Raw genomic sequence first — 21739 nt, 5'->3', positions numbered from 1 at the left:
CGTTGGGGCCGTTCTTCAAGACTCCTGTGGCGCTGGGCAGGAAGGGGCCAAGGACTGGCTCCGATGGAGAGGGAGACCTCTGGGACCTGAGGCTGCAGTCAAGCATGGTCCGAGCGAGTGGCTCAAAGCCACTTCAATGCCTGTGACCTCAAGGAGTTCAGCAAGTATTTGTTGTGACTCCACTTTCATCTACAAAATCCCCAGTCTTGTTATGCCAGTGGAAATAAAAGTACACTATTCAATAAACACCACTTCTCTCACTCTCCCCTCGGATTGGCCAAGCCCCTCCCTAGATTCCGGGAACGCTCGGACCGTAGCGTAATGACGTAAGAAGACGCAAAGACTCCTCCACCCTAATCTCCGTTTCCTAGGAAACGTGGACTCCGCTTTCCCTTCTGCGTCGCTGCCCCCTTGACGTCACGGTTCAGATAGGAGGGCGGGGCGGCGCAGGCGACTGGAGGGGCTGTGCACCTGCGCCTCGGCGGGCCGTCTGGGGCATCGTCCGCGGCCCGCCGGGCCCCGCCATGGCCAGGCCACAGAGGACTCCGGCACGCAGTCCCGACAGCATCGTCGAGGTGAAGAGCAAAGTAAGGGCCCCTCCAGCCCTGGCTCCGGCCTCGGCCCTAGGCGCTTCCAATTCCCTCATTCTTCCCTTCCTGGCTCCTTGGTCCCCACCACCTTTTTCTCTTCTCCATCCTCCCCGTCCCATTTTCTGGCTTTTCTTCTTACTTTCCCCCATCCATCCTCTTTCCTCTACTGCCGGCCTCTGGAGTCCCTCTGTGGCCTGGGTATGTGGAGGGCGGGGAGTAGACCTTGGACAGCGTCCCTTGTACTGGAGCTGAGGTTTGTGTGCAAGGCTGCAGCTGTTATGAAGCCCTGTCTTTCCCACCTCTGCCACCTTCAGACCTATGGTGAGAAAGGGCACGAAGTCCATTCTATCCTCTCCTCTCCTCCTACCCCCTGCCTCCAGTTTGATGCTGAGTTCCGACGCTTTGCTCTACCTCGAGCTTCAGTGAGTGGCTTCCAGGAGTTTTCTCAGTTGCTGCGTGCAGTACACCAGATCCCGGGCCTGGACGTGCTGCTTGGCTATACTGATGCTCACGGCGACCTACTACCCCTCACCAACGACGACAGCCTGCACCGGGCCCTGTCCAGCGGGCCCCCACCACTGCGCCTGCTAGTACAGAAGCGGGGTGAGGATGGGGTTCAATGGGCAGCCTCTGTGGGGTAGGGTGACAGGGCAGGTCTACCAGGGTTAGTCTATGCCCAAGGTATCCAGGCTTCACCCTCTGCAATCCCTGCCCTTGGCCTGACCTCCAAGTGCCAAGAAATAGCTACAGTGCCCCCTTCCTCAAGGAGGCCTGGGCTTGATGGAAAAGGGCTCAAATAGGAGAGCAGGGTTTCTGATCTCAGCGCCCCCCTCTCCTGCAGCAGAAGCTGATTCCAGTGGCCTGGCCTTTGCCTCCAACTCTCTGCAACGGCGCAAGAAAGGGCTCCTACTTCGGCCAGTGGCACCCCTGCGCACCCGACCACCGCTACTGATCAGCCTGCCACAAGATTTCCGCCAGGTTTCTTCAGTCATAGATGTGGACCTACTGCCTGAGACCCACCGACGGGTGCGGCTGCATAAGCATGGTTCTGACCGCCCCCTGGGTTTCTACATCCGAGATGGCATGAGCGTGCGAGTAGCTCCCCAGGGCCTGGAACGGGTTCCAGGCATCTTCATCTCCCGCTTGGTACGAGGGGGCCTGGCTGAGAGTACAGGGCTGCTGGCAGTCAGTGATGAGATCCTCGAGGTCAATGGCATTGAGGTAGCCGGGAAGACCCTGGACCAAGTGACGGACATGATGGTCGCCAACAGCCACAACCTCATTGTCACTGTCAAGCCAGCCAATCAGCGCAATAATGTGGTGCGTGGGGCACCTGGGCGTCTGGCAGGGCCTCCTTCTGCTGGGCCTGCTGAGCCTGACAGCGACGATGACAGCAATGATCTGGTCATTGAGAACCGCCAGCCTCCCTGTTCCAATGGGCTGCCTCAGGGGCCTCCGTGCTGGGACCTGCGTGTGGGCCGCCTACTTCCTGCTGCCCGCAGCTCTCTGCCCTCCTTGGATGATCGGGAGCAGGCCAGCTCTGGTTGGGGGAGTAACATTCGAGGAGATGGTAGTGGCTTCAGCCTCTGACAGGGAAGGATGCAGCCCCTTGCCACTCCAGCCTCTGGGACATTCCAAGGACTTCCCCAGTGGGAGGTTTCAGCGTGCTCATGGGCCCTTTCAGTCCGGGGAACATTAAAGGTTTTCTACAAATGCAGTTATGGTCATTCTGTTTCCCAGCCCTAGCCTCCTCCCTGACCCCACAATCTTGCCTTCTGCCCTGGACATGAGGCAGGAGTGAGTGTGATAAGGGCATCAGAGAAGCCTTCCTGTAGTCACGCCACAGGAGGAACGCCAGGTTTGGCATTTCTAGGGTAAGAAAAGCACTTATGGAAACAAACCCCACTGTGTACAAAAGGTTTAATTTTGACAAAGGGTTACGAGGCTGGGATGGCTCTTCCACAGCCACCAGTGGCTGGGAAGAGGGCTCTGGGGACACTGCCCCCCCTCCACTGCTCCTGTCTTGGAACTCCACTCTATGATGGGGCCCAATCCTGCCCTTCGCAACCATGTTGCAACCTTCAGTAAGACCTGGTCACTGTCCCCACAAAAAGGCTCAGGAATCCATCTTCACAAAGACTTTGGGGCGGGAAAAGATCTTGATGGCCTCCTCTACCTGCACCAGCTTCCGGTCCAGCTCAGCACGGTGGCTCTGGGCCCTCAATGAATCCGCCCCCGCAGGCAGCAGCACCAGCTCGCGCAGCAGCTGGCTCTGGCCTACAGGGGCCCCAGGAACAGTATGTGCTGGGCAGGGGTGCACAGTACCTGGGGGGTTCCCCAGCCAGCTCCCGTTGCCCGTGTACTCACTCTGGAGCAGACTGCTCAGTGTCTCCAGCCGCTGGTTCTCAGGCATGCGAGTATGGCCAGGGGGCATGGCCGGGTCCGGTTGGCTGTGCCGACGGGCCTCAGCCTCCCGCCGCCACAGGTCCCTGCGCTCCAGCAAGCTGCAATGCACAGACCCAGGGTTGATGACCCCAGACAGATGTGGGCTTCCACCCTCCATAAGTGCCCCTTCCCAGGAGTGGGGGGAGCGGTAGGACCTACTAATGGGGCACATGACCCTTCTGCGTGGCATTGTAGTGCTCCTGGGCTTGCCGTTGCTGCTCCAGCACCTGTGCCAGGACTTGCAGCGAGCGAGAATGCCGCCGGGGGGCCTTCTTGGCAGTGCGGGCATTGTGGGTAATGAAGTCCACACCCGGGCCTGGAGCCTGCGGGACACAGCCAGCATGATGAAACAGCCAGCACTGCGTGGTGCCCCGAATCCCCGCCCCACCTCCCAGCCCCCACATACCCTCTCACCTTAGCACTGGGACCTGGTGGGGTTAGCTGGGGACTGGGGACACGGGGTGGTGGGAGCCCAGGGCCACACCGGGAATGGGCCCGCAGGAAGTGGGCTGGCTCAGTTCCAGAGGCAGGGCCGGGCTCCTGGAGGCCAAGGCAGAGCAGAGGGGGGGTCAGTCAGGCTGAGGTCAGGGTCTCAAGCCATAAGACCATGCCTCTGTCCCTCCTGCCTCTCAGGATCTTTATCACCAGTGCTCTGGACCCAGCCTCCTTCCTCTTGAATAAGTACTTCCTTCACATCAGCAGTTAAATCTGTGTGTTTTTCACATCTCTCAGAAAACAAATATCCCTCCCTCTACCTCAGTCCTGGCTTCAGCCATTATTCTCTTTTTCTTTCCTTCCTAGCCAAGCTTTCTGGCTCTGTCCCCACCAAGGCCACCAACAGCTGGTCTCCAAGCCTTCAAATCCAGGGTCACTTACCTGGTCTCACTGTCCTCAGCCTCGTCCTCAATAACTCCTGGGTCTGAGATCCAGACCTGATTCTCCATCTGCCTCTTGGACACATTCCCACTCCCTGGGAGCCCCACAAAAGCTTCAGCTTCAACACACCCACATATGACCTTGTCTTTTTTCTCAGTCCTGCTTCTCCTTCTCAGACCCCTGGATAGAGAAATGGCACCACTAGCTACCCCAGACAGAATCTTACCACCATACATACCCCTGCCCTTCCCATTGTCCTTAGAAATAAAGGTAAAAAAAATGGATTTATGTGGCCCTTTATGATGTGGGTCCAGCTGACTTGCGTGAGGTTAGGCTAAGAAGTTGGAGAAGGCAATGGCACCCCACTCCAGTGCTCTTGCCTGGAAAATCCCATGGACGGAGGAGCCTGGTGGGCTGCAGTCCATGGGGTCGCTAAGAGTCGGACACGACTGAGCGACTTCACTTTCACTTTTCACTTTCATGCATTGGAGAAGGAAATGGCGACCCACTCCAGTGTTCTTGCCTGGAGAATCCCAGGGACGGGGGAGCCTGGTGGGCTGCCGTCTATGGGGTCGCACAGAGTCGAACACGACTGAAGCAACTTAGCAGCAGCAGTAGCAGCAGGCTAAGAAGTTAGCTCTTCTTCCCTCATAGTGAACTGAACACAGCATCCCCTCTGCCCACACTCCCTAAGTCCCTGGTGTTAGGACCAGGGACCCTGGAACCAGGAGGTTCCATCTCTATAAAATGTTCTCCTCCATTCTCCCCTTGCCTAATTCCAACTTGCCCCTCAGAATTGCCCAGCCATCACCACTTCGGAGAAAGGCCCCAGCCCCACTCTGCAGCAGAACCAGCTGTTCATCCCCTGTGACCTCAGCCCCCTATGGGTTTCCTCCCTCCTCATAACTCAGGTCAGAGTATAATGTCCTGTTGGCCAACAAGTGGGCAAAACTTGAGGCTCCCTGAGGCAGGTACCTGCAGCCGAGCCTTGACACGCGACTCCACTTTGTCATACTTGGGTGAGCGCCACAGGGCCTTCACGGGCCTGGACTGGCCCTGCTCCCGGCTGTGCTCCTGCTCATGGAAGCGCCTCTGGATCTCCCTGATCCGCCTCATGTTCTCCTTCTCATGGTCTTTAGGGTCCTTCCCTGGAGAAAATATGTTGCCCTACATACAGCCCATACAATCCAACTTACCCCAATGGACACACAAGCCCACACCCTGCCTCCCTGACATACTCTAAAGTCCACCACACAACCTTGTTCCCTTCCTCACACCATAATTATCTTGTTTCTGATGATTTTATACATATTTGATTATGAAGTATACTATTAATCACCTTGCATATCCTATTCACCTCTTCACTTGTTTTATTGTCTCCCCCCTTGATTCAATGATGCTCTTCTTCGACCTTGTTCTCCTAGCACCTATAGAGCCTGGAGCACAGTAGACACTCAACAAACAACGATGCATGAATCCATGAAGCTGAGCTAAGGGATTTTTTTCCAGGATATACCTCATTTAGTCCTCTCCTGCGAAGAAGTCATGCATTTCCCCCTCCTTCTACAGTTGGGGAAACAGACACTCTGCGAGGTAAAGCCTGAGCCCAGAGCAAGGAAAGGGAAGCAGCCGTCTTTTGATCTGTTTTGACTTCAGAGCCACCTCGCTGTCCGTTCTGACCAGAACTTACTCTTGGGAGAGGCCCCTGGGCCTAGGGAGATACCCCGGAGCTGCAGCAGCACGCCACCCACGCCGCGACGGCCACGCTCCAGGATTTCTAGGCCTCCCCGACGGATGCGGGGGGCGCGGGGAGGGGTGGCGTCTAGGTCCAGGTCCGGGTCCGTGTCCGGCGACAGCAGGTCCAGCTTCAGCGCGTTTCCCTCAAGGCGCCCTTGGGCTGAGGGGCCAGACGGGGCGGAGTGCGGAGTCAGTGGTGGAGCTGGGCCCGACCCTTGCCAGGCCGCTTTCACCCCAACTCACCCGAAGACGGCCTCCTCCGGTAGTAGTCAGGACAGAGCATAGGGTCTGGGGGGATGGGCCCTGAGATGCGGGACGGACCTTCACACATACCGCCGTCGTCGTCCTGCAAACGGTGCACCTGAGGCCTGCCGGGCTACGCGTCTCTGGCGCCAAACCCCGCGTCTCAGCCCAGTGCCTCCTCCCTGGGCCCGGGCCCTAACCTCAGCCGTGCCCTGCCTGCGTTCCCGGCCCCCACCCAGCCTCCCGGCCCCGGCCTGCGCTCGCCACCTCTGCTTTCAGCCCACCTCTCTGTACCGTTGGCAGGCTCCTCACTCAGGCAAGGGGCTCACACGAGCGGTTTTGCCGCCCACTGCAGCCACCCGACGGGTTTGCTGTTGCCAAGCAACAATGGTTTCCGTCCGTGAGGTCAGGGGCCAATGGCCCTGGCGCAAAGCCTTCTGGGGCTTGTAGTTCCAGCTGAGGGTGGGGGGCAGAACGACTGTCAGTTGCCCTTCCCAACCCGATCCTCTCCGGGGTCCGCTCAGGGTCTACTAGTCTGGCACCTCAGAATCCGCCCTCCACCCTCGATGCCCCTCCAGCAACCGTCGAGGAAGTGCTGATCCGCCGCAGCTATGGACTCGGCAGGGGCTGAGAAGCGGCCAGGGGCCCAAGAAGGGACAGCCGTGGGGCAGTCACAGCTTACAGAGGTGCCTGGTGGCCATGCTCAGAATTCTGAGGTGACCATCGGGCTGTCTAACCTTCAGACACTTGGTCATAGCGCTTTAATAGACCAAACTGTGCAACTACCCCGTAACTGCCAGGCCATGTTCCACAGGCTGGGAGGGGCATGGGCTGGTGCCCTTCATCCGTATTTAGTGTCTAATGGCTGGTCCCTGTATCCTTTGCCTGGCCATGGTGACCAGTTACCTATGTGTCACCTCTAGTGTCCAGTGATGGGAGACCAGTGCCTGGTGCCAGCCCATGAGGGCTGCCAAACCCAGGGTGAAGATAAACGTCCAGTAAGACCTGCCTCAGAGCCAAAGATCCAGGAGGAGAGACTCAAGCTGGAGGAAGACAGGCACAAGCCAGAGGTGGAGGCACTGGAGGAGAGAGGTCCCAGGCCTACGGCCTCCACTGGGAGGCCCAGTCATGGTCCGAAGAGGAAACCGGTCAAGTGAGGGGGCTTTCAGAAGGAAGAGGCTGGGGGCTGGGGAGGTGGAGTGGGGGTGGCTCATACCCCAGGTGGATTCCTAAATGGGGTCTTATAGCAGTGTCCATTCTTATCCCCTGCCACCACCATCATCCCTTACCTCTTCTGTCCCTCCAGAGCCCTGATGTAGGGAATATGCAGAGCAGAAGTCTCAAAGCCTGGTAGGGGACTGAGCTCCCATGATCTCTGGGTCCCTGTCCAGTCCGGGGCCTCAGTGACCGGGAAAAGGACAAGGATCAGGGCCTGGGGAGGTAGGCAGGCAGGACAGTTCCCTAGGACAGGGCACAAAAGCCAAGGCTGCAGGCTGGCTCCTCAGACTTCCTTGTTCCCCAGTCTCACAGGCCCGAGCCACCAAGCCCATCCTAGGGTGGAGAGTGAGCTGCCACAGGAGCTGTCGCTGCAGAGGGAGGAGCTGGAGAATAACCAGAGTGAGCCTTCACCATCTGCCAAACAGCACAAAAAAGCCAAGAAGCGCAAGAGTCTGGGAACCCCAGTGCTCCCAATGGTGGCCAGCATGGTGTTGGCTCCCTCAGTGACCTTGGGGCCTGAGCGTGAGTGGCATTTCCTGAGCCTTCCTTTTGTCCCCGGCCGGCTAGACCCCTGACATGGCCCAGCTTGGCACTCCAGCTGCTGCCCTGCCCCGGGTTCTTGTAGGAAAGGCCCAGCGCCTGCGGCCCCTGTACCAGTACATCAACTATTGCAACCCTGAGCTGAGCCAGGCAGGGGAGGGGGACAGGGAGGCTGAGGCTGAGGTGGAGCCTGAGTCGGAGCTGACCGTGGTCCCCGAGGAGGCGGGTGTGGAGCAACTGCAGGCTTTGCTGCCAGTGGCAGGTGAGCTGGGCTCCGACCTCACTCTGCCCTGCCCCAGTATGCTTGTGCCCCCCACCCACACTCTGGTTCCCCTGGGGGAGGAAGCCAGTGAGGAGCCTGGGGGTCTGCCCAGCTTGGGGGTCAGCGGTTGCCTCAAGGCTGAGATGGACAAGTCAACTCAGGTGGACATCAACAAGATGCTAAGTGTCTGCAATGCCCCGCTTGTCCCCCCACTCTCTCCTCAGTACAAGTGACTGTCCTGACTCCCCACCCCATGACTCCCCTCCCTCCCAAGCCTGAGCCAGAGCAGCAGTCTAAAGCCTGAGGCCCTCAGGTGGAGGAAGGGACTCAGCCCCTGTCCCTCCTTGGGATCCTGGGTTTGCTAAAAATAAACGTTCTTCCTTTTCTCAGACTGTGATTCCCCAAATAGGACGCATGAAGAGGGAGCGGCTGGGAAGAAGGGTGGAGGATTCCCCAGTGCAGTCACTGGATCACCTGGGAATTTGCAAAAATATACATTCCTGGGCACTACCTCAGACCTAGGCTTCCCTGGTGGCTCAGCTGGTAAAGAATCCGCCTGCAATGCAGGAGACCTGGGTTTGATCCCTGGAGGACGGCATGGCAATCCATTCCAGTATTCTTGCCTGGAGAACCCCAGCCTGGCAGGCTGGTCCACAGGGTTGCAAAGAGTTGGACCTGACTGAGCGACTAAGCACAGCACAGCACCCCAGACCTAACTGAATCAGAATCTGTAAGGGTGGGGCCTAGTTTGAGCATTTAGTCTCCTCAGATGAACCTGCAGAGAAGGCAATGGCACCCCACTCCAGTACTCTTGCCTGGAAAATGCCATGGACAGAGGAGCCTGGTGGGCTGCCGTCTATGGGGTTGCACAGAGTTGGACATGACTGAAGTGACTTAGCAGCAGCAGCAGCAGCAGCAGCAGCAGATGAATCTGAAGGTCAGACAAGGTAACACCTGGGATGGAGAAGGGTGGTAAGGAGGAGCCTGGGGAAGAGAAAGGAAAGGGGCTGTCAGGTCATAGGAAGGGGTGCGTGACCTTGCTCCCAGTCTCCCAGAGAACAGGCCACAGGTGGTAGGGTGACTGACACTTTGCCTGGAGGAGTGAAGAGGCAGCTCTCCACCAGACTCCTGAAGGAGAGGGTGGGGTGGCTTCCAGGCAGGTTTGCCAGGGATGAAGCCTTACTAGTGTGGAAGACATCAGCCCCCTGGAGGAGGGTCCGCTGAAGCAGATGCATGGCCATCAGACCAAGCTAGGTGAGTCTGGGAGGGATAAGGAGGGGTGTAGGCAACAAGGGATCCTGGTCTGCTATTCTGGAGAGGCTGCCTGGGCAGCAGCATGAAGGGCAGAATAAGGAAGGGAAAGCCTAGGGATAGAGAGGTGAGGAGACTGCTGCCACTGTCTGTGTGAATGTGAGTCCTAGATTTGGTTGATGGTTGGAAAACAAGCAAGAGGTATTCTGGAAGTTCTCTTCTGCTTGCTGTAACAGAGAGGAAAAGTGAGCTGCATTTTCACTGGCTCGGAAAAACTTTACTTTGATCCTGGGGAACATTCTGAGATTTGAGTAATAGACCCTGGGAGGTGATGCTAGCCTCTTCCAGGAGGGGGCGCTGTAGGACAAGTCTGGAGCCAGTTGGGGGACTCCTGTCACCTCTGGGAACCAGAACCCTGCTGGCTTCCTTGGCCACAGGCATCTAGGCCACTTCAAGGTCCATCTCCTCCCCAGGACCAAGGCAAGAGATACATGATGGTAGAGCTGTCTGAAGGATGGCCATGGACCTAGGCTCTGGGGAGTACCAACAGAGGACCTGGGACCTCATAAAAGTAACTCTGCCCTAAGCCCATGTTCAGTCTGCACCATGACTTCTCGGAACACACCTCTGTAAACAAGAGGTTTTGCTGCCCAGTCCTATAAAACTTAAGTGCCACTGTGGGTCAACAGCATGGCCCTTTCTTAATAAGGGCATCTCAGTCAGATGCAGTGGATGAATGTGCTTTCTTGGTCAATTCTCAAACTTAGAGGGGGATCTCAACATCCTATTATCACAGAGAAAGATGACCTGGAGCTGAGCTGGGAGGAAGGGGGCAGCTTCTCCTTCACTTCTCCCAGCATCCTGCCTGGTGGGGTTCTCTCTACAGTTGTAGTTCAGGCCAGGCTGAGATTCCTGTTGTAGAGAGGTGGTAACCTGGATGGGACCTGAGCAGGGAGGGACAGTGTCTGGCACTCGAGTCTGAGGAGCCACGGGGGAAGGAGTAGTTCAGAGTCGGGCTCTGTAGTCAGAGGACCCTGACCGGTTCATGTACCTCTGTCCCTCTCTGCTCTGGATAATGGGAATATTAATAGTAGTACCTCGCTGAGTGGTTTGGATATTAAATGAAATAATACATGTGAAGTGTCTCTCCGGGGGCCCAACACACAGTAAGAACACCCCAACACTAGCAACTGTTATTTTATCTCACAAGGTCTGAAACCAGGACAATATGGGAAAACAGGCCTGGTGACTCCTATAAGGGCAGGAGGAAGAGGGAGCACCCTCTCTGAGCCTTTCTCTTTCTGGCGAGGAGTCCAGGGCAGGGCAAGATTAGACAAGGGGAAAGAGTTTGGTCCAGGTTTAATCCTGGCAGAGGAAACAAAGGAGTAGAGGTATTCTTTCCACCCTGACTGGACATGGTTAGGAGGCTCTTCCTGTGACGAGAACAGGATCATAAATGCAGAGCTGGAGACTGGCTGGCTAGGCCAGGCCGTGATTGGCTGGCCTAGCCAGAGGGCAGCACCTTCATCGTTCATACTGTCCAGCCTCCCTGGCCCCCACCCCACCTCTCCTCTCCCAGGGCTCCCCTGGAGCCAACTTCTTGGTTTTAAGAACAGAACCCCTCCTGACCTCTAGCCCAGGGAGACCTCAGGCTCTCCCACTGTCTCTTAAACATCAGGCCCGATCGGCCCCCTGCAGTCTTGAGTCCTGTGCACTGAGGAAAGATTTCTTGCAGGGATTCAGCCACAGAGAATAAGCCAGAAGGGGAGGGCAGGCAGTGGTAGTAGCCTGGGTGGCCCGCTAGATGTGACGGATCCAGTGGGTCGGAGCTGCCACAGAGCCACGAGGAAAGAGAAAAATACACACCATCTACAGCAACAACAAGCTTTTCATTATTAAAGAAACCCAACCTACCAAACAGACAACAACCACATGCCATAGTGTCAGACCTTCTGATTTATTAACATTTCTCGTATGTCCCAGAGCTCTCCCCCTTGGCTCCTCTCTGCCAAAGCAGGGGCCCTCTGCACAGGGTGAACAGCCCCTGAAAGCTCACCTGCTAAAGAAACCCCCTCCCAGCCAGGGAAGGTGTAGCCTGGAGGCCGGAAGGGCCAGGTCACGTGGGGAGAGGGCAGGTGTAGATCCCTGAAGGATGACCTGCCGCCCTCACCATTCCTGAGGTGCCCCAGCCCAGGAAGGGCATGGCAACAAGGCCTCGCGTCACTCCTCCTCAGGCCTGAGGCATCAGCCAGGCTAGCTCCTTACTGTGCTTTCTCGTCCAGCTAAAACCACAAACAGGCTGCCGAAGCCCCCCGAGTCAAGCTTCTGCCGGCCCTGCTCACAGACCCAGCAACAGAATGCCACCCCCTTACCAGCCTGTGGAGTGGGCACTGGGGTGGGGGGGTTCCCCGGGGCCACCTTCAAATTCACTGGAATTCAACTCTGCCCAAGCGGACCTATCAAATGAAAGATACCGTCTGTGCTACCGCAAAGCCCTCCCATCACAGCTCCTGGTCCTGCCCTGCCCTCTGCCCTGCGGCAGGGAGCCCAGGCACAGGCTCACAGGTTGTTCCGCTGGAGTGCCTCGCACAGGTTCTGGTTGGCGTCGGGCTCCTCTGCCAGCACCTCTACCGCCTCCCACTCCCCGGATCGGCTCGACCGTTTGATGGCATCCACCACACTCTGCATGTAGAGCCCGTCCTCAAAGGAGGCGGCCATGGAGACAGGGGTGTGGTCCCACGTGCGGCGGTCCCCCTGCCCCTGGAAGGACTGGCGCAGGGCCTGCACCATGTAGACCATGCCCTTCAGGTAGAGCAGCGGGACATCCTGGGCGCCCGGCTCGGGCAGCCCCGCACCCACAGCCAGCGAGTCCCTCAGCAGCAGCTCCTCGTGCAGGGCAGAGTTCTTCTGCCCATAGAGGTCCGCGCCCCGGGCGACCAGGCGTCCCGCAGAGCCCACCACCATGACCTCGTGCACAAAGGCACCTGGCATGTTGAAGTTGAGAGTTACTGTGCTGCACACACCCCCACCCATGAGCATCTGGAAGAAACAGAAGTCATCGCTGGTGACGTGCCGGATACCACGGATGGCCGCATTCTGTCTCACAAAGGTTTTGAGCAGCCCGTGGACCTTCTCGGCTCTCTGGCCGGTCAGGTGGGTCAGCAGGTCCACAATGTAGGTGCCCATTGTGTGCAGGCCCCCACCGCCCATGAGCTCATCGCAGATCCAGCCATAGTTGGGGCTGAGCAGGCTGCCCGAGTAGATGCGGGCGTCACAGATCATCACTGCGCCCACGTAGTGCTCGGCAATCAGCTGCTTCATGCGCACAAAGGCAGGCAGGAAGCGCAACACATTCCCCACAAGGCTCATCAGCTGAGGGTAGTAGCGTGAGGCTGTCACCATCCGGAAAGCATCCACTGAGGTGGCCGCCTTCTCACAAACCACATTCTTCCCAATACCTGAGAAGAAAACAACAGGAAATCTCAAAGATCCAGGGGGTTCACACTGGGAAAAGAAAACCCATTTCTGGAAGGCAGATGACTCAGGAAAGCCAGCTCTGAGGCTAGGCTGTGGCCTAGGACAAGAGGAAGGCGATTGGCCTGGAAGAAAATAGTATCCAGGGACTGAGCCTGGAAAGAGTTATGGGTTTGAGAAAGAGAAGTTCTTACAGGGAAATGAAAGGAGTAGAGGCAGAAGGTGCAAACCAGGAGTGGGAGGTACAAAGAGGCGGTACCATGGTTAATATTATGTGTCAACTTGGTTAGGTTATGGTGCCCATCAAATACTAGCCTAGACATTGCTGAGAAGACCCCTTTAGATCTAATTAACATTTAAAGCAGTAGACTTTGAATAGAGCAGATTACCCTCCATAATGTGGGTGGGCCTCAACTCATCAGATGAAGGCCTTGGGAAAAAAAATGACTGAAGTTCCCCATAGAGGAAGAAATTCTGCCTCCATACTGCCTTCAGATTCAAGTCTGTAGCATCAACTCTTGCTAGAATTCAGATCTGCTCTGTGGATTTCGGATCTACCAGCTCCGACAACCAGATAAGCCAATTCTTTAAAATAAATCTCTACCCTCTCTCTCAATATACATCCTATTGGTTCTGTTTCTCTGGAAAACACTGCCTAATACAAGTGGGCTGGAGAGGTGGACGTGCTTATCTTATGTTCATGCATTTATTAGATCATCAGGTTGGGGTAAGAAAATAAAATCTATGTTCTAGGGGATGGGCTTGGCACTCTCGGTTGTAATTGCAGAAAGGACTCTAAGAGTCCCTGCAGACTGTCCTCAAAAACACTGGTCCAACATGTTAGTGTAGTCAAAAGGCCAGAAAATGCTTGGCTATAGTCGAAGGGGAAAGGGAGAGAAAACATCCTTTCTGTCTCAAACCTGTTCTGAATACACCACAGCTGGAAGGCACTGAGAGAGCAAAACAAAGCTAGACAAAGCCCTCGAGAGAGAGCAAGAGGACTCGAGCAGCTCCCACACGAGGAAACGGAAAGGATGAACACTCTTCCACATCACAAGATGAAAGCTCATGAGGGTATGAACGGCCACAAGACACCAATTCCTGGAGCATTCCTGTCAACTTGGTTCAAGTAGAAGAAAGTCTTGTGCTCGTATCTTCAATAGAAAATTTTAAAAGCCTAAGAAGTGGTATGGACTAGATACACACATAGTCTTTGGGTACAGCAAGGTGGGGAGGGTGAAGACATCCAGTTATTCCATTACTCATTCCACAGACACTGCCCTTGGGGTGCAACTCAAACCCTACCTCCTCAATTCCTCCAAGAAGTCATGGGCTTCTTGAGGGAACAAGCTCAAGGGTCTGGTACAAATGGCAGGATAAGGGAAGGGGTTATCCTTAAGGATGCAGATGTTCTAGGGAGATGTTCCCCTAAGGGGGGAAGGCATCCAGGCAGGGAACTGCATGTGCAAAGGCACTGAGGCAGGAAAGGCCCAGGAGCCGGGATTTCTAAAGCCCTGAGTGCATACCAGGAAACCGGCTGGAAGGATTACATGGGGTCTATAAGCAGTGGAGGAAATAGGATAGAGAGCTGGTAGCATCACTCACAAAGACATTCAAGGTGGGGGGAAGGTATGGGGATGGAATCCTGTCCCTGAGTTTCTCCATCTCAGACAATGGTGACTGCACTCTCCCAGCTGCTCAAGTCAAAATCACTGTAATCACTCTCACATCCCACTTTCAATCATCAATAAACCCTGCTGGCTTGGCTTTCAAACTACATCCAGGATCTCATCAGTTCTCACTACCAACACTGCCACCTGCCTCATCCAAGTCACCACTCTTTTCCACCTGGATTATTGCCATGGCAACATAACTGGTTTCCCTCAGTCTTAACACAGAAGCCAGGGTAACTCTGTTGAAATTTAAGATGAATCAGATCATATCTCTGTGCTGCATCAAACCCTCTGCTGGCTTCTCACCTCATTCAGAATGAGCCAGAGTCCTTACAGTTGCCTACCCACAAGGTCATACATACATGCTTTGTACGCCCTCTAAAGTTTTCTTTTTGATCCCTTTGCCTCCCGTGGTCCCTGTCCTGTTCATTCTGCTCGAGCCACTGAATGTGAGAAGAGATCTGCTTCTTACACGAAGACCTGGCGGCTGGGGAGACGCGCTGATTGCTAAACAGACACGATGGACAGGAAGGGCCAGGCCTAGTCGCTGTGCTCAGGACACAAAGTCTTGGGCTGGAATATCTCTTGTTGCTTACTTTCCCGGAACATTCAGGCTTCTCCTCCAGTGCCATCCAGGCTCCACTCTCCCATTGCACAGGCACTTCCCAGTTGGCAGAACAGTCTCCAAGCCTAGATACCTGTATCTCGAGGCAGCCAGGTCAAGATTATGCTTTCTCCAGGTATGTGTTATCTCCAGTAACTCTGGTGTCTTTCCCTTGGTCCCCTGAGAGTTTTCTCTGTGTTTTCAGAGGGGGAATGGCTGAGACACAGATAATTTCTGGTGGCCCACTGCAGGGTGTAGCATTTGATGGAACTGGATTCCATTCACACAGGCTTGGGGGGAACTCAGCTGGTCACCTTGCAGTAGAAACAGTGGGGACTCGGGACAGCTGACCGCCCAGAAAGGGCATCATTGGTGCTGAACTCACACTCTGGACCCAGACACTAGGGTTCAAAGTCTGGTTCTCTCACTTGATTGCTGCATGACTTGGGACATTTCTAAACCTCTCTGGGTTCTGGTTTACTGTGCTGTAGAAGGAGAGTCACATTTACCATGCAGGGTAGAAGAGAAGAGTAACTCAAATGAGGCAGTATATGTAAAAGCCCAGCCCAGCTCTGTCATTGGTACAGTTTATAACCATCACCAAGGGAGACTCAGCAGATGTCATAAATACAGCAAAAAAGGGCCCACTGTGACCTAGATTTTATGACTCACACAGAAGCTACATTTTCCAGGCCAATAATACTGATGTTCAATATTTTGAAATTTTAATTTTTAAAAAGGCATTTAAACATCAACATGAACACAGACAAGTTTTCTTATTCAATGTACTGTGTATCAGGCCTCTCAGAGAGCTAAGTCCAGCCCAGCCCTTCGGAAGCTCATATCCTGACAAAGCCCACAGTGGATAATCTGGTGCCTTTGGCCAGTCCTTCCAAGCTCTCCTCACCTCCTGCCCTTTCCCCGCCACCCTGACCCTTGAGAACCCCACATGGCCTTGGTCGTCTATGCAGACGGAATTCTCGGGTGTGAACTCCCAGTGCTGTGAACCTCAGTGCTGTGGCAAGGAGGAGCACATGTAGATCAGGCGCCTGTGATGTAATTCAATCTCCTCACTTTACAAAGATCTTGAAATCTCTTGTTCTTCTCCAAATAATAGCAAAAGCTTTACAACAGGTACTGGCAGGACCACCAGGAGAATGGCTAGCCAAGTGTCACACGCCCAAGGCAGGGAGCCGTGTGCACAGGGCAGGGGGCCTGGGCAAGGGGACAGGCCCTTGTACTGGAGCTGGAGGGGTGCCCTGCGGAGAGTCGCCCCCGACTGCTCTCACTGTCTGCTCCTGGAGGGTCTCGATCCTTCCCCACACTGGAAGGGTTTTAGGATTAGGGACCGGACAATCACAATACTGGGGGAGAACCTGGTCACTCGGCTGCTGAACACGCGGCTGACAAGGGAAGTAAAGAGAAATTAGGTTCTCAGGTCCCCTGTGTGAGAGCTGCCTCTCTGGCCAACCCATAGGCTTCCTGCTTTGACTGGGCACAGCGGGAAGTGGGGGGTGGACGCTGGGGAGGAAAGGGGGCAGGCTGGGAGGAAAAGGACTCACGTGGCTGCTGAGAGTCTGGTGGTGATAAAACCAGAATCTAAAGGCATCTCTTGTTTCATGCCACGAGCAGTCAGGGAAGGAGGAGAGGTCTTCCTGAGGCTGAACGACAGGAGAGCTTCTGAACTTGGGACCCAGCAGTGCAATCAGTGTGGGAGCTCAAGGCCATCTTGAGTGAAACAGGCCCCTGTCGGCCACAGGGCGTGTACCTTGAGGAAGATACTGGGGGTGCCTCCAGAGACATATTTACTTAAGTTTATCTAGCTTTCCTGTTAGAAAGTCGAAAGAGAGGTTAGAGAAGCTGAAAATCACTTTTTGTCTCCACGGAATGGGGAAGCATGGATGCTGAGTGCCATTAGCTCAGATGAAATCTGGAGGTTGAACAAGCCTCTCCCGGCTCACACTTCCCAGATGACCCAGGAGTGACGCACCCCCGAGAAGCTGTCCCAGACCACTTTTTTGTTTCTCAGTAACGCACCACAGCTCTGGGACAACACCACCGCCCCTCTCTCTAGAGCTGTGGGACTAAATACGTGATTTCAAACAGCAGGGGAGAGGAGCATCCCCAGAAAAAGCACCACTTTCATGTTTTACAAAATCCATGGATTCTGCCTTTAAAAACAAACAAAACAAAAAAGGTTCTGAAACTTAGAAAAATAAGTTTGAAAGCCACCAGACAGAATCACTGCTGTCCACAGCCCAGTCTCTCCTGGGTCACAGGCCCCTGTCAGTTCCCTGGGTCACACCAGCAGACTGGGCTTGTACAGCCAGAATTTGTGACACTATCATTCAGTCAGTGTGCTGGGCCCTGTGCTAAGCCCTGGGATACATCAGGCATGATGGCTACCTTCAGACAACCTACACTTTAGTGGCAGATAGCACCATGAATCAAATTATCATGTGAATACATGCAGAACTGCCTTTGTGATCAATGCAATGAAGATGATATAAATGTTAACATGAGAGTCCACAGCACGGACATGATCTGGACTGGGGGCCAGAGAAGGTACCCCAAGGGACTGGTGTTCTTGGGAGTAAATTATCTGGGTCAGGCTGCTAGAGGAATGATCCCTTGTTACCTCAACAGCGCATGGGGAAAAGGACTGGCAAACCCAGTGTTTTTCTAATGAAGCACACAAGTGCTAAGAAATGGGCACAGAAAATTACCTTCTAGTGATGGACTTAGGAAAACATTCAACTGTTTCAAAAATGTTGGGGCACTTTGTACATTAAAATTTTTTGGAACCACTTCTAAATTGAGAAAGGAAACATATAGAGTCCCTCCTTCTCCTCTAAGGAATTCATGGGAAAGCCATAAGGATGAAATCTGAGGTGGAAGAAAATGAAAAGTCAAATAAAGGTAGAAAGTAAGATGCCACAGGGGCTTCCCAGGTGGCACTAATAGTAAAGAACCTGCTTGCCAATGCAGGAGACATAAGAGACACAGGTTTGATCCCTGGGTTGGAGAAGACCTCTTGGAAGAGGGCATGGCAACCCACTCCAGTATGCTTGCCTGGAGAATCTCATGGACAGAGGAACCTGGTGGGCTACTGTCCACTGAGGGGCAAAGAGTTGGACATGACTGAAGCCACTTAGCAAGCATGCATGCAAGATGCTATAGCAAAGAGCTGTGAAGTGAAAAGTCCATCTCTAGAGGATAAGTCCAAGGATTAGTTTTAGAAAAAAACTTATAAACTTATTAGAAAAAAACTAATAAGAATGAGGGAAGAAACTATCTTTATGGCCTCAGAAATGACATAAGAATACAATGATCTTAGAAGCTGAGGGAAATGCAATTTTGCCTACAGCACTAAGGCTTAGTGAGATGCTGGGACCTTAAAATGTTTCTGGGCCTGGGTTTCTGTAACTGGAAATGAAGATGTTGGATGAGACCAGTGGCTCTCAATCCTTAGTGTGGATCAGAATCACCCAGAATGCTTATTCAAAAATTGGTAGGCCTCACCTGCCTCAATTCAGAAGGTCTGGGAAGGGGCCCAGAATTTGGATTTATAACAATTTCCCAGGTGATGCTGCTGCTGCTGGCTCAGCATCTCTGAGAAAGGTTGGACTAGATACTCTCTTCATCGTCCCTGCAGGTCTGACATTTCTGACTTTATGCCTGTGAATTTCAAAAGAAGAAAATACAGTACTCTGACTGGCATCAAATGTTTTAGAAGAAGAACAGTCTAAGTCATAGATTTGCTTTATAGCTGCAAATTTGGACAGATGCTGCATGCCTCACTTAACTGCTTCTCGTCTCTCTGACTTAACCTTTCACAATGCTGGGCAATGCAAGAAGGATCCTTCACTCCATAGAGACTTGAGATGATTATGATTTAACTTCTCATGGGTTCAAAATCTGGAAGAGCTTATCTAAAATTAGAGTATTTCAACAGCTATCCTGTTAAGTAAACATGTCTTTTTTTTTTCCTGGTTCTAAAAAGATTGAGGATCTCAAGCTTATATCCTTTAAATTAATTAATTAATAGGCCATGCGGGGACCTTAGTTCCCCAGACCAGGAACTGAACTCGTGCCTCCTGCAGTGGAAGCGTGGAGTCCTAACCACTGGACTGTCAGCGAAGTCCCTAAAGATATAAGCTTTAGGGACTAAAGCTTATAGTCCCTAAAGATATAAGATATAAGTCCCTAAAGATATAAGATATATCCTTAATGAAACATAAGAGACACAGCACTCATAACAGAAAGGGTAAAAAAAAAAAAAGAAAAAGAAAAAAGAGATATGCAAGTGGGAAACACAGAAAAATATCCTCTCATGCATATATAGAGGGACTCATACACGGGAATACACAGGTGGAACAGTGGTAGGGGTGTTCTGGAATGCTGACTCTGAGCCCTTTTAAATACACTGCATTTTTGTAACTATCAATGTGTCTATTCTGTTCTTCATCTAAACGGTATACAAGAACCAGATACTTCCAGAGCTTTACATTACAGGGGGAAAGAACGGGTTCTGCTTTTGAGGTATTAACTTAAATATAGTCCCCCAACCCACAGAAAAGTTTTTCACATTTGAGATGACTTAGAATGCTTAGTTCATTTCTGAGCTACATTCAACTCAGTGAACATCTGAACATTTACCTAGTGAATATTCAGAGGAGACTCCTACTATTTATTTTTGATGTGAATTTAACTTAAACAAATCTGTTCTTCTACTTGGGACAACAGGAAAGCCAGGCTTTCCCCTGTAACGTGACGCCAGAGTCTTTCTTGGTCAGTATACGGAGGCAGTCATATCATGCTGGAAAGACTGAATGACACCTCCATTTCACAGGGGCCACCAGAGGTTGACAGGAACAGAAATAGGACCAGGAGTGGGGCCTGATGTCAAGGTCAGTTTGGTGCTCTGCCTACAGCAGTTTATGTACTCATATTTAGTCATTTGGAAAAACTAGAGCAGTTCTCATGGCCTCTTCCATATGAGCTAACATTAAGTCAGAATTCTCACAAAGCAAGCAAGCAAGCACACAGGGAGTTAACCTCATGGTTGCAATAGGCTCGGTGATTCCTTTGGGGCCTGAGTGGGCAGTGCCTGATGGCAGATCCAGTCAATGTGGCTCTCTCAACCCAACCAACTTGGCCCTGGGATCATGTACCTGCAAGAACAGACCAAGGACCCACATTCTTACCCTCCTCCCTCCTGACAACAGAGGTGTGGAGACAGGGCTGATGGTTTTACTTCACTGAGGGCTGGGATACAAGACCCCAGAAGTTGTCCTTCCTGTTTATATTAAATGGTCCAAAGTCCAGTGTTTTCCTGTATCCGGAAACCAACCAGCAGGCTTGTGCCCAAAGAACTCTGGGTCTCCTCCTCCTTACACAGCTAGGAAATGGCCTCTGTGGGAATCCTAAAGTTCAAGAAGCTGACTAAGAGCCTCTACAATTCTGCCTCTGCACACACCCTCACCAACCTGCACTCATGCCACAAGGAACGGCTAGAAGTCAAGAACCCACGGTAGCTTGATTCCCTTGAAGTAGCCCTCTCTTAAAGTGCTGACTTTAAGTCTACTTCCAAACCAATCTGGGAGCATGATCTGCTCTAAAAATCTAGGGCTAGTGAATAGCTCCAAGGTCACAACACCCTCAGAGAGAGCCCTCTGGAAAAGACAAACCATCTGTAATTTTTGGTCACAACTTACATGCCCCAAATCAACAACCAGACAGACTCTTGTTCTGCTCACTTCAATGAACATTTATCCTCTACAGCCCATTGGGCTAGAGGTGACAGACACCTTCTTATCTTCAGACTACAGGAAAGACAAGCACGGCATAGCAGTTCCTAGACTCAGAGATCTCTGGGTCAAAGATGGACACCTGGCTCCTGTCACCTTATATGCAACAATTACTCTGTCAATTAATTATATGCTTCCCGAATTGTTACTTAAGTCTTTTCTCATATACCTGGCCACGTGTGTTACTTCCAGTCTCTTTGATTGGACTGTGAAATTTGAAAGCAGAGACAGCTCTATTCCAACACTGCTCTGAATGTTAAGAATGATACCATGCCAGTGTCTAGCACATAGGAGATTTTTTTTTTTTAAGAATTGCTGGATGAATGTTGACTGGTTTGTTTCCTTATTAAATTAGATTCTGATTCATGTAAGACAAAGGAGAATTTTTCCTACTGTCGACAGGAAAGAACAGCCCAACAGGAACTGCAGGAGAACAGTTCACCAAACCACGCCCAGCCGGGGCAGGAGGTGCCCAGGCCCACTGCTTCCTGAGGGAGCAGGGATGCGAGGAGGCCAACGTGTGGTCCCATTGGGGAGAGCCTGTGCATTCAAAGAGCGTTCCTGCCTCTGGTGTACACAATCGCAAAGCATGACAGAAAGGATGTGTGCTCAGTCTAGTCAAGGACTGACAAAATATGGGAAATGGCAGCCTTGATACACACCCTCTTCTCCTTTCTGTGGTGCTGCATGGCACGGAAATGAAGAACAAACGCATCAATCACAGCCAATTTCCGCGGGCCCAGGTCTTTGAATTCCGATTTCACAGAGGCAAACTTTACAAAGCCTGAAGGTAATCATTTCTAGCCCCTGTGATAGGCCAGCTCTTAGGCATCTGCTTAATTTTTGCTTGGGGATTTACTTACGGGAGGTGGAGAAGGGTGTCTTTCCCAGCCATTGGGGCATTTCCTCCCGTAGCTATAAGGCCTCCCAACGTGCCCTCTCTCAGCACTGCTTCAGGGACGAGAGCTGTCCCAGACCCAAGCCCAGAGGAAAGCAAGGATGCTCAAGGACTCCCA

The 21739-nt window shown here is 53.0% G+C and overlaps 4 protein-coding genes and 2 long non-coding RNA genes across 27 annotated transcripts in view; 3 read left to right on the top strand and 3 right to left on the bottom strand.

Annotated features, from left to right (window-relative positions):
• Positions 1-426: 426 nt before the first annotated feature.
• Positions 427-2307, top strand: PARD6A (par-6 family cell polarity regulator alpha). 2 transcript variants are annotated; one of them, XM_081513098.1, is made up of 3 exons: positions 427-587; positions 971-1193; positions 1435-2307. In XM_081513098.1, exons 1-3 carry the CDS (start codon positions 525-527, stop codon positions 2178-2180), a joined length of 1032 nt encoding a protein of 343 aa, XP_081369224.1. In that variant the 5' UTR covers positions 427-524; the 3' UTR covers positions 2181-2307. The 2 variants fall into 2 exon arrangements, with proteins under 2 accessions (XP_081369224.1, XP_081369223.1); XM_081513097.1 differs by having other exon boundaries at positions 1432-2307.
• A 186-nt stretch (positions 2308-2493) lies between these two features.
• Positions 2494-6244, bottom strand: ENKD1 (enkurin domain containing 1). 4 transcript variants are annotated; one of them, XM_081513093.1, is made up of 8 exons: positions 6176-6244; positions 5892-5994; positions 5602-5808; positions 4887-5059; positions 3450-3575; positions 3195-3358; positions 2958-3094; positions 2494-2867 (listed from the first exon to the last, which is right to left on the bottom strand). In XM_081513093.1, the coding sequence occupies exons 2-8, from the start codon at positions 5977-5979 to the stop codon at positions 2707-2709; spliced, it is 1056 nt and encodes a 351-aa protein (XP_081369219.1). In that variant the 5' UTR covers positions 5980-5994; positions 6176-6244; the 3' UTR covers positions 2494-2706. The 4 variants fall into 4 exon arrangements, with proteins under 4 accessions (XP_081369219.1, XP_081369220.1, XP_081369216.1 ...); XM_081513094.1 differs by having other exon boundaries at positions 6186-6244; XM_081513090.1 differs by having other exon boundaries at positions 2494-3094.
• A 111-nt stretch (positions 6245-6355) lies between these two features.
• On the top strand, positions 6356-8300 carry C7H16orf86 (chromosome 7 C16orf86 homolog). 6 transcript variants are annotated; one of them, XM_081513105.1, is made up of 4 exons: positions 6356-6577; positions 6815-7044; positions 7414-7631; positions 7735-8300. In XM_081513105.1, the coding sequence occupies exons 1-4, from the start codon at positions 6503-6505 to the stop codon at positions 8142-8144; spliced, it is 933 nt and encodes a 310-aa protein (XP_081369231.1). In that variant the 5' UTR covers positions 6356-6502; the 3' UTR covers positions 8145-8300. The 6 variants fall into 6 exon arrangements, with proteins under 6 accessions (XP_081369231.1, XP_081369230.1, XP_081369226.1 ...); XM_081513104.1 differs by having other exon boundaries at positions 7708-8300; XM_081513100.1 differs by having other exon boundaries at positions 6356-6607; positions 6815-7039; positions 7397-7631.
• Position 8301: 1 nt separating this feature from the next.
• On the top strand, positions 8302-18871 carry LOC145514667 (uncharacterized). The gene is made up of 3 exons (XR_014060289.1): positions 8302-8858; positions 13577-15049; positions 18569-18871. It is a non-coding gene; the product is annotated as an uncharacterized LOC145514667 (long non-coding RNA).
• GFOD2 (Gfo/Idh/MocA-like oxidoreductase domain containing 2) overlaps positions 11101-21739 on the bottom strand; it is a 39917-nt gene continuing 29278 nt past the window's right edge. For 11 of the 13 annotated variants that reach the window (XM_081513081.1, XM_081513078.1, XM_081513087.1 and 8 more), the window contains one exon: positions 11101-12620. In XM_081513081.1, coding sequence (XP_081369207.1) covers positions 11722-12620 — 899 coding nt within the window. In that variant the 3' untranslated portion in view covers positions 11101-11721. Of the gene's footprint in view, positions 12621-14905; positions 15477-21739 lie in introns of those variants that run through there. The other 2 variants (XM_081513088.1, XM_081513089.1) reach the window with 2 other exon arrangements.
• Positions 15617-20511, bottom strand: LOC145514668 (uncharacterized). Its single transcript, XR_014060290.1, has 2 exons — positions 16476-20511; positions 15617-16316 (listed from the first exon to the last, which is right to left on the bottom strand). It is a non-coding gene; the product is annotated as an uncharacterized LOC145514668 (long non-coding RNA).

The sequence above is a fragment of the Giraffa tippelskirchi genome, chromosome 7 (assembly GCF_054371585.1).
Source record: "Giraffa tippelskirchi isolate mGirTip1 chromosome 7, T2T-mGirTip1v1.2.pri, whole genome shotgun sequence".
In the NCBI taxonomy this organism is placed as follows: domain Eukaryota; kingdom Metazoa; phylum Chordata; class Mammalia; order Artiodactyla; family Giraffidae; genus Giraffa; species Giraffa tippelskirchi.
Note: the sequence above shows the minus strand (reverse complement) of the source record. Positions and strands in the feature narration are given on the sequence as shown.

Bases quoted from the DNA above. Each gene is read 5' to 3' on its own strand.
- PARD6A (XM_081513097.1), top strand. From the start codon at position 525: ATGGCCAGGCCACAGAGGACTCCGGCACGCAGTCCCGACAGCATCGTC. The intron at 588-970 runs GTAAGGGCCCCT...CCCTGCCTCCAG, and splicing joins TCGTCGAGGTGAAGAGCAAA to TTTGATGCTGAGTTCCGACG. The intron at 1,194-1,431 runs GTGAGGATGGGG...CCTCTCCTGCAG, and splicing joins CCTGCTAGTACAGAAGCGGG to CAGAAGCTGATTCCAGTGGC.
- ENKD1 (XM_081513090.1), bottom strand. From the start codon at position 5,979: ATGTGTGAAGGTCCGTCCCGCATCTCAGGGCCCATCCCCCCAGACCCT. The intron at 5,060-5,601 runs GTAAGTTCTGGT...TATTTTCTCCAG, and splicing joins CCCAGGGGCCTCTCCCAAGA to GGAAGGACCCTAAAGACCAT. The intron at 3,359-3,449 runs GTGAGAGGGTAT...TGTGTCCCGCAG, and splicing joins CACCAGGTCCCAGTGCTAAG to GCTCCAGGCCCGGGTGTGGA.
- C7H16orf86 (XM_081513101.1), top strand. From the start codon at position 6,503: ATGGACTCGGCAGGGGCTGAGAAGCGGCCAGGGGCCCAAGAAGGGACA. The intron at 7,045-7,383 runs GTGAGGGGGCTT...CCAAGGCTGCAG, and splicing joins CCGAAGAGGAAACCGGTCAA to GCTGGCTCCTCAGACTTCCT. The intron at 7,632-7,734 runs GTGAGTGGCATT...GGGTTCTTGTAG, and splicing joins AGTGACCTTGGGGCCTGAGC to GAAAGGCCCAGCGCCTGCGG.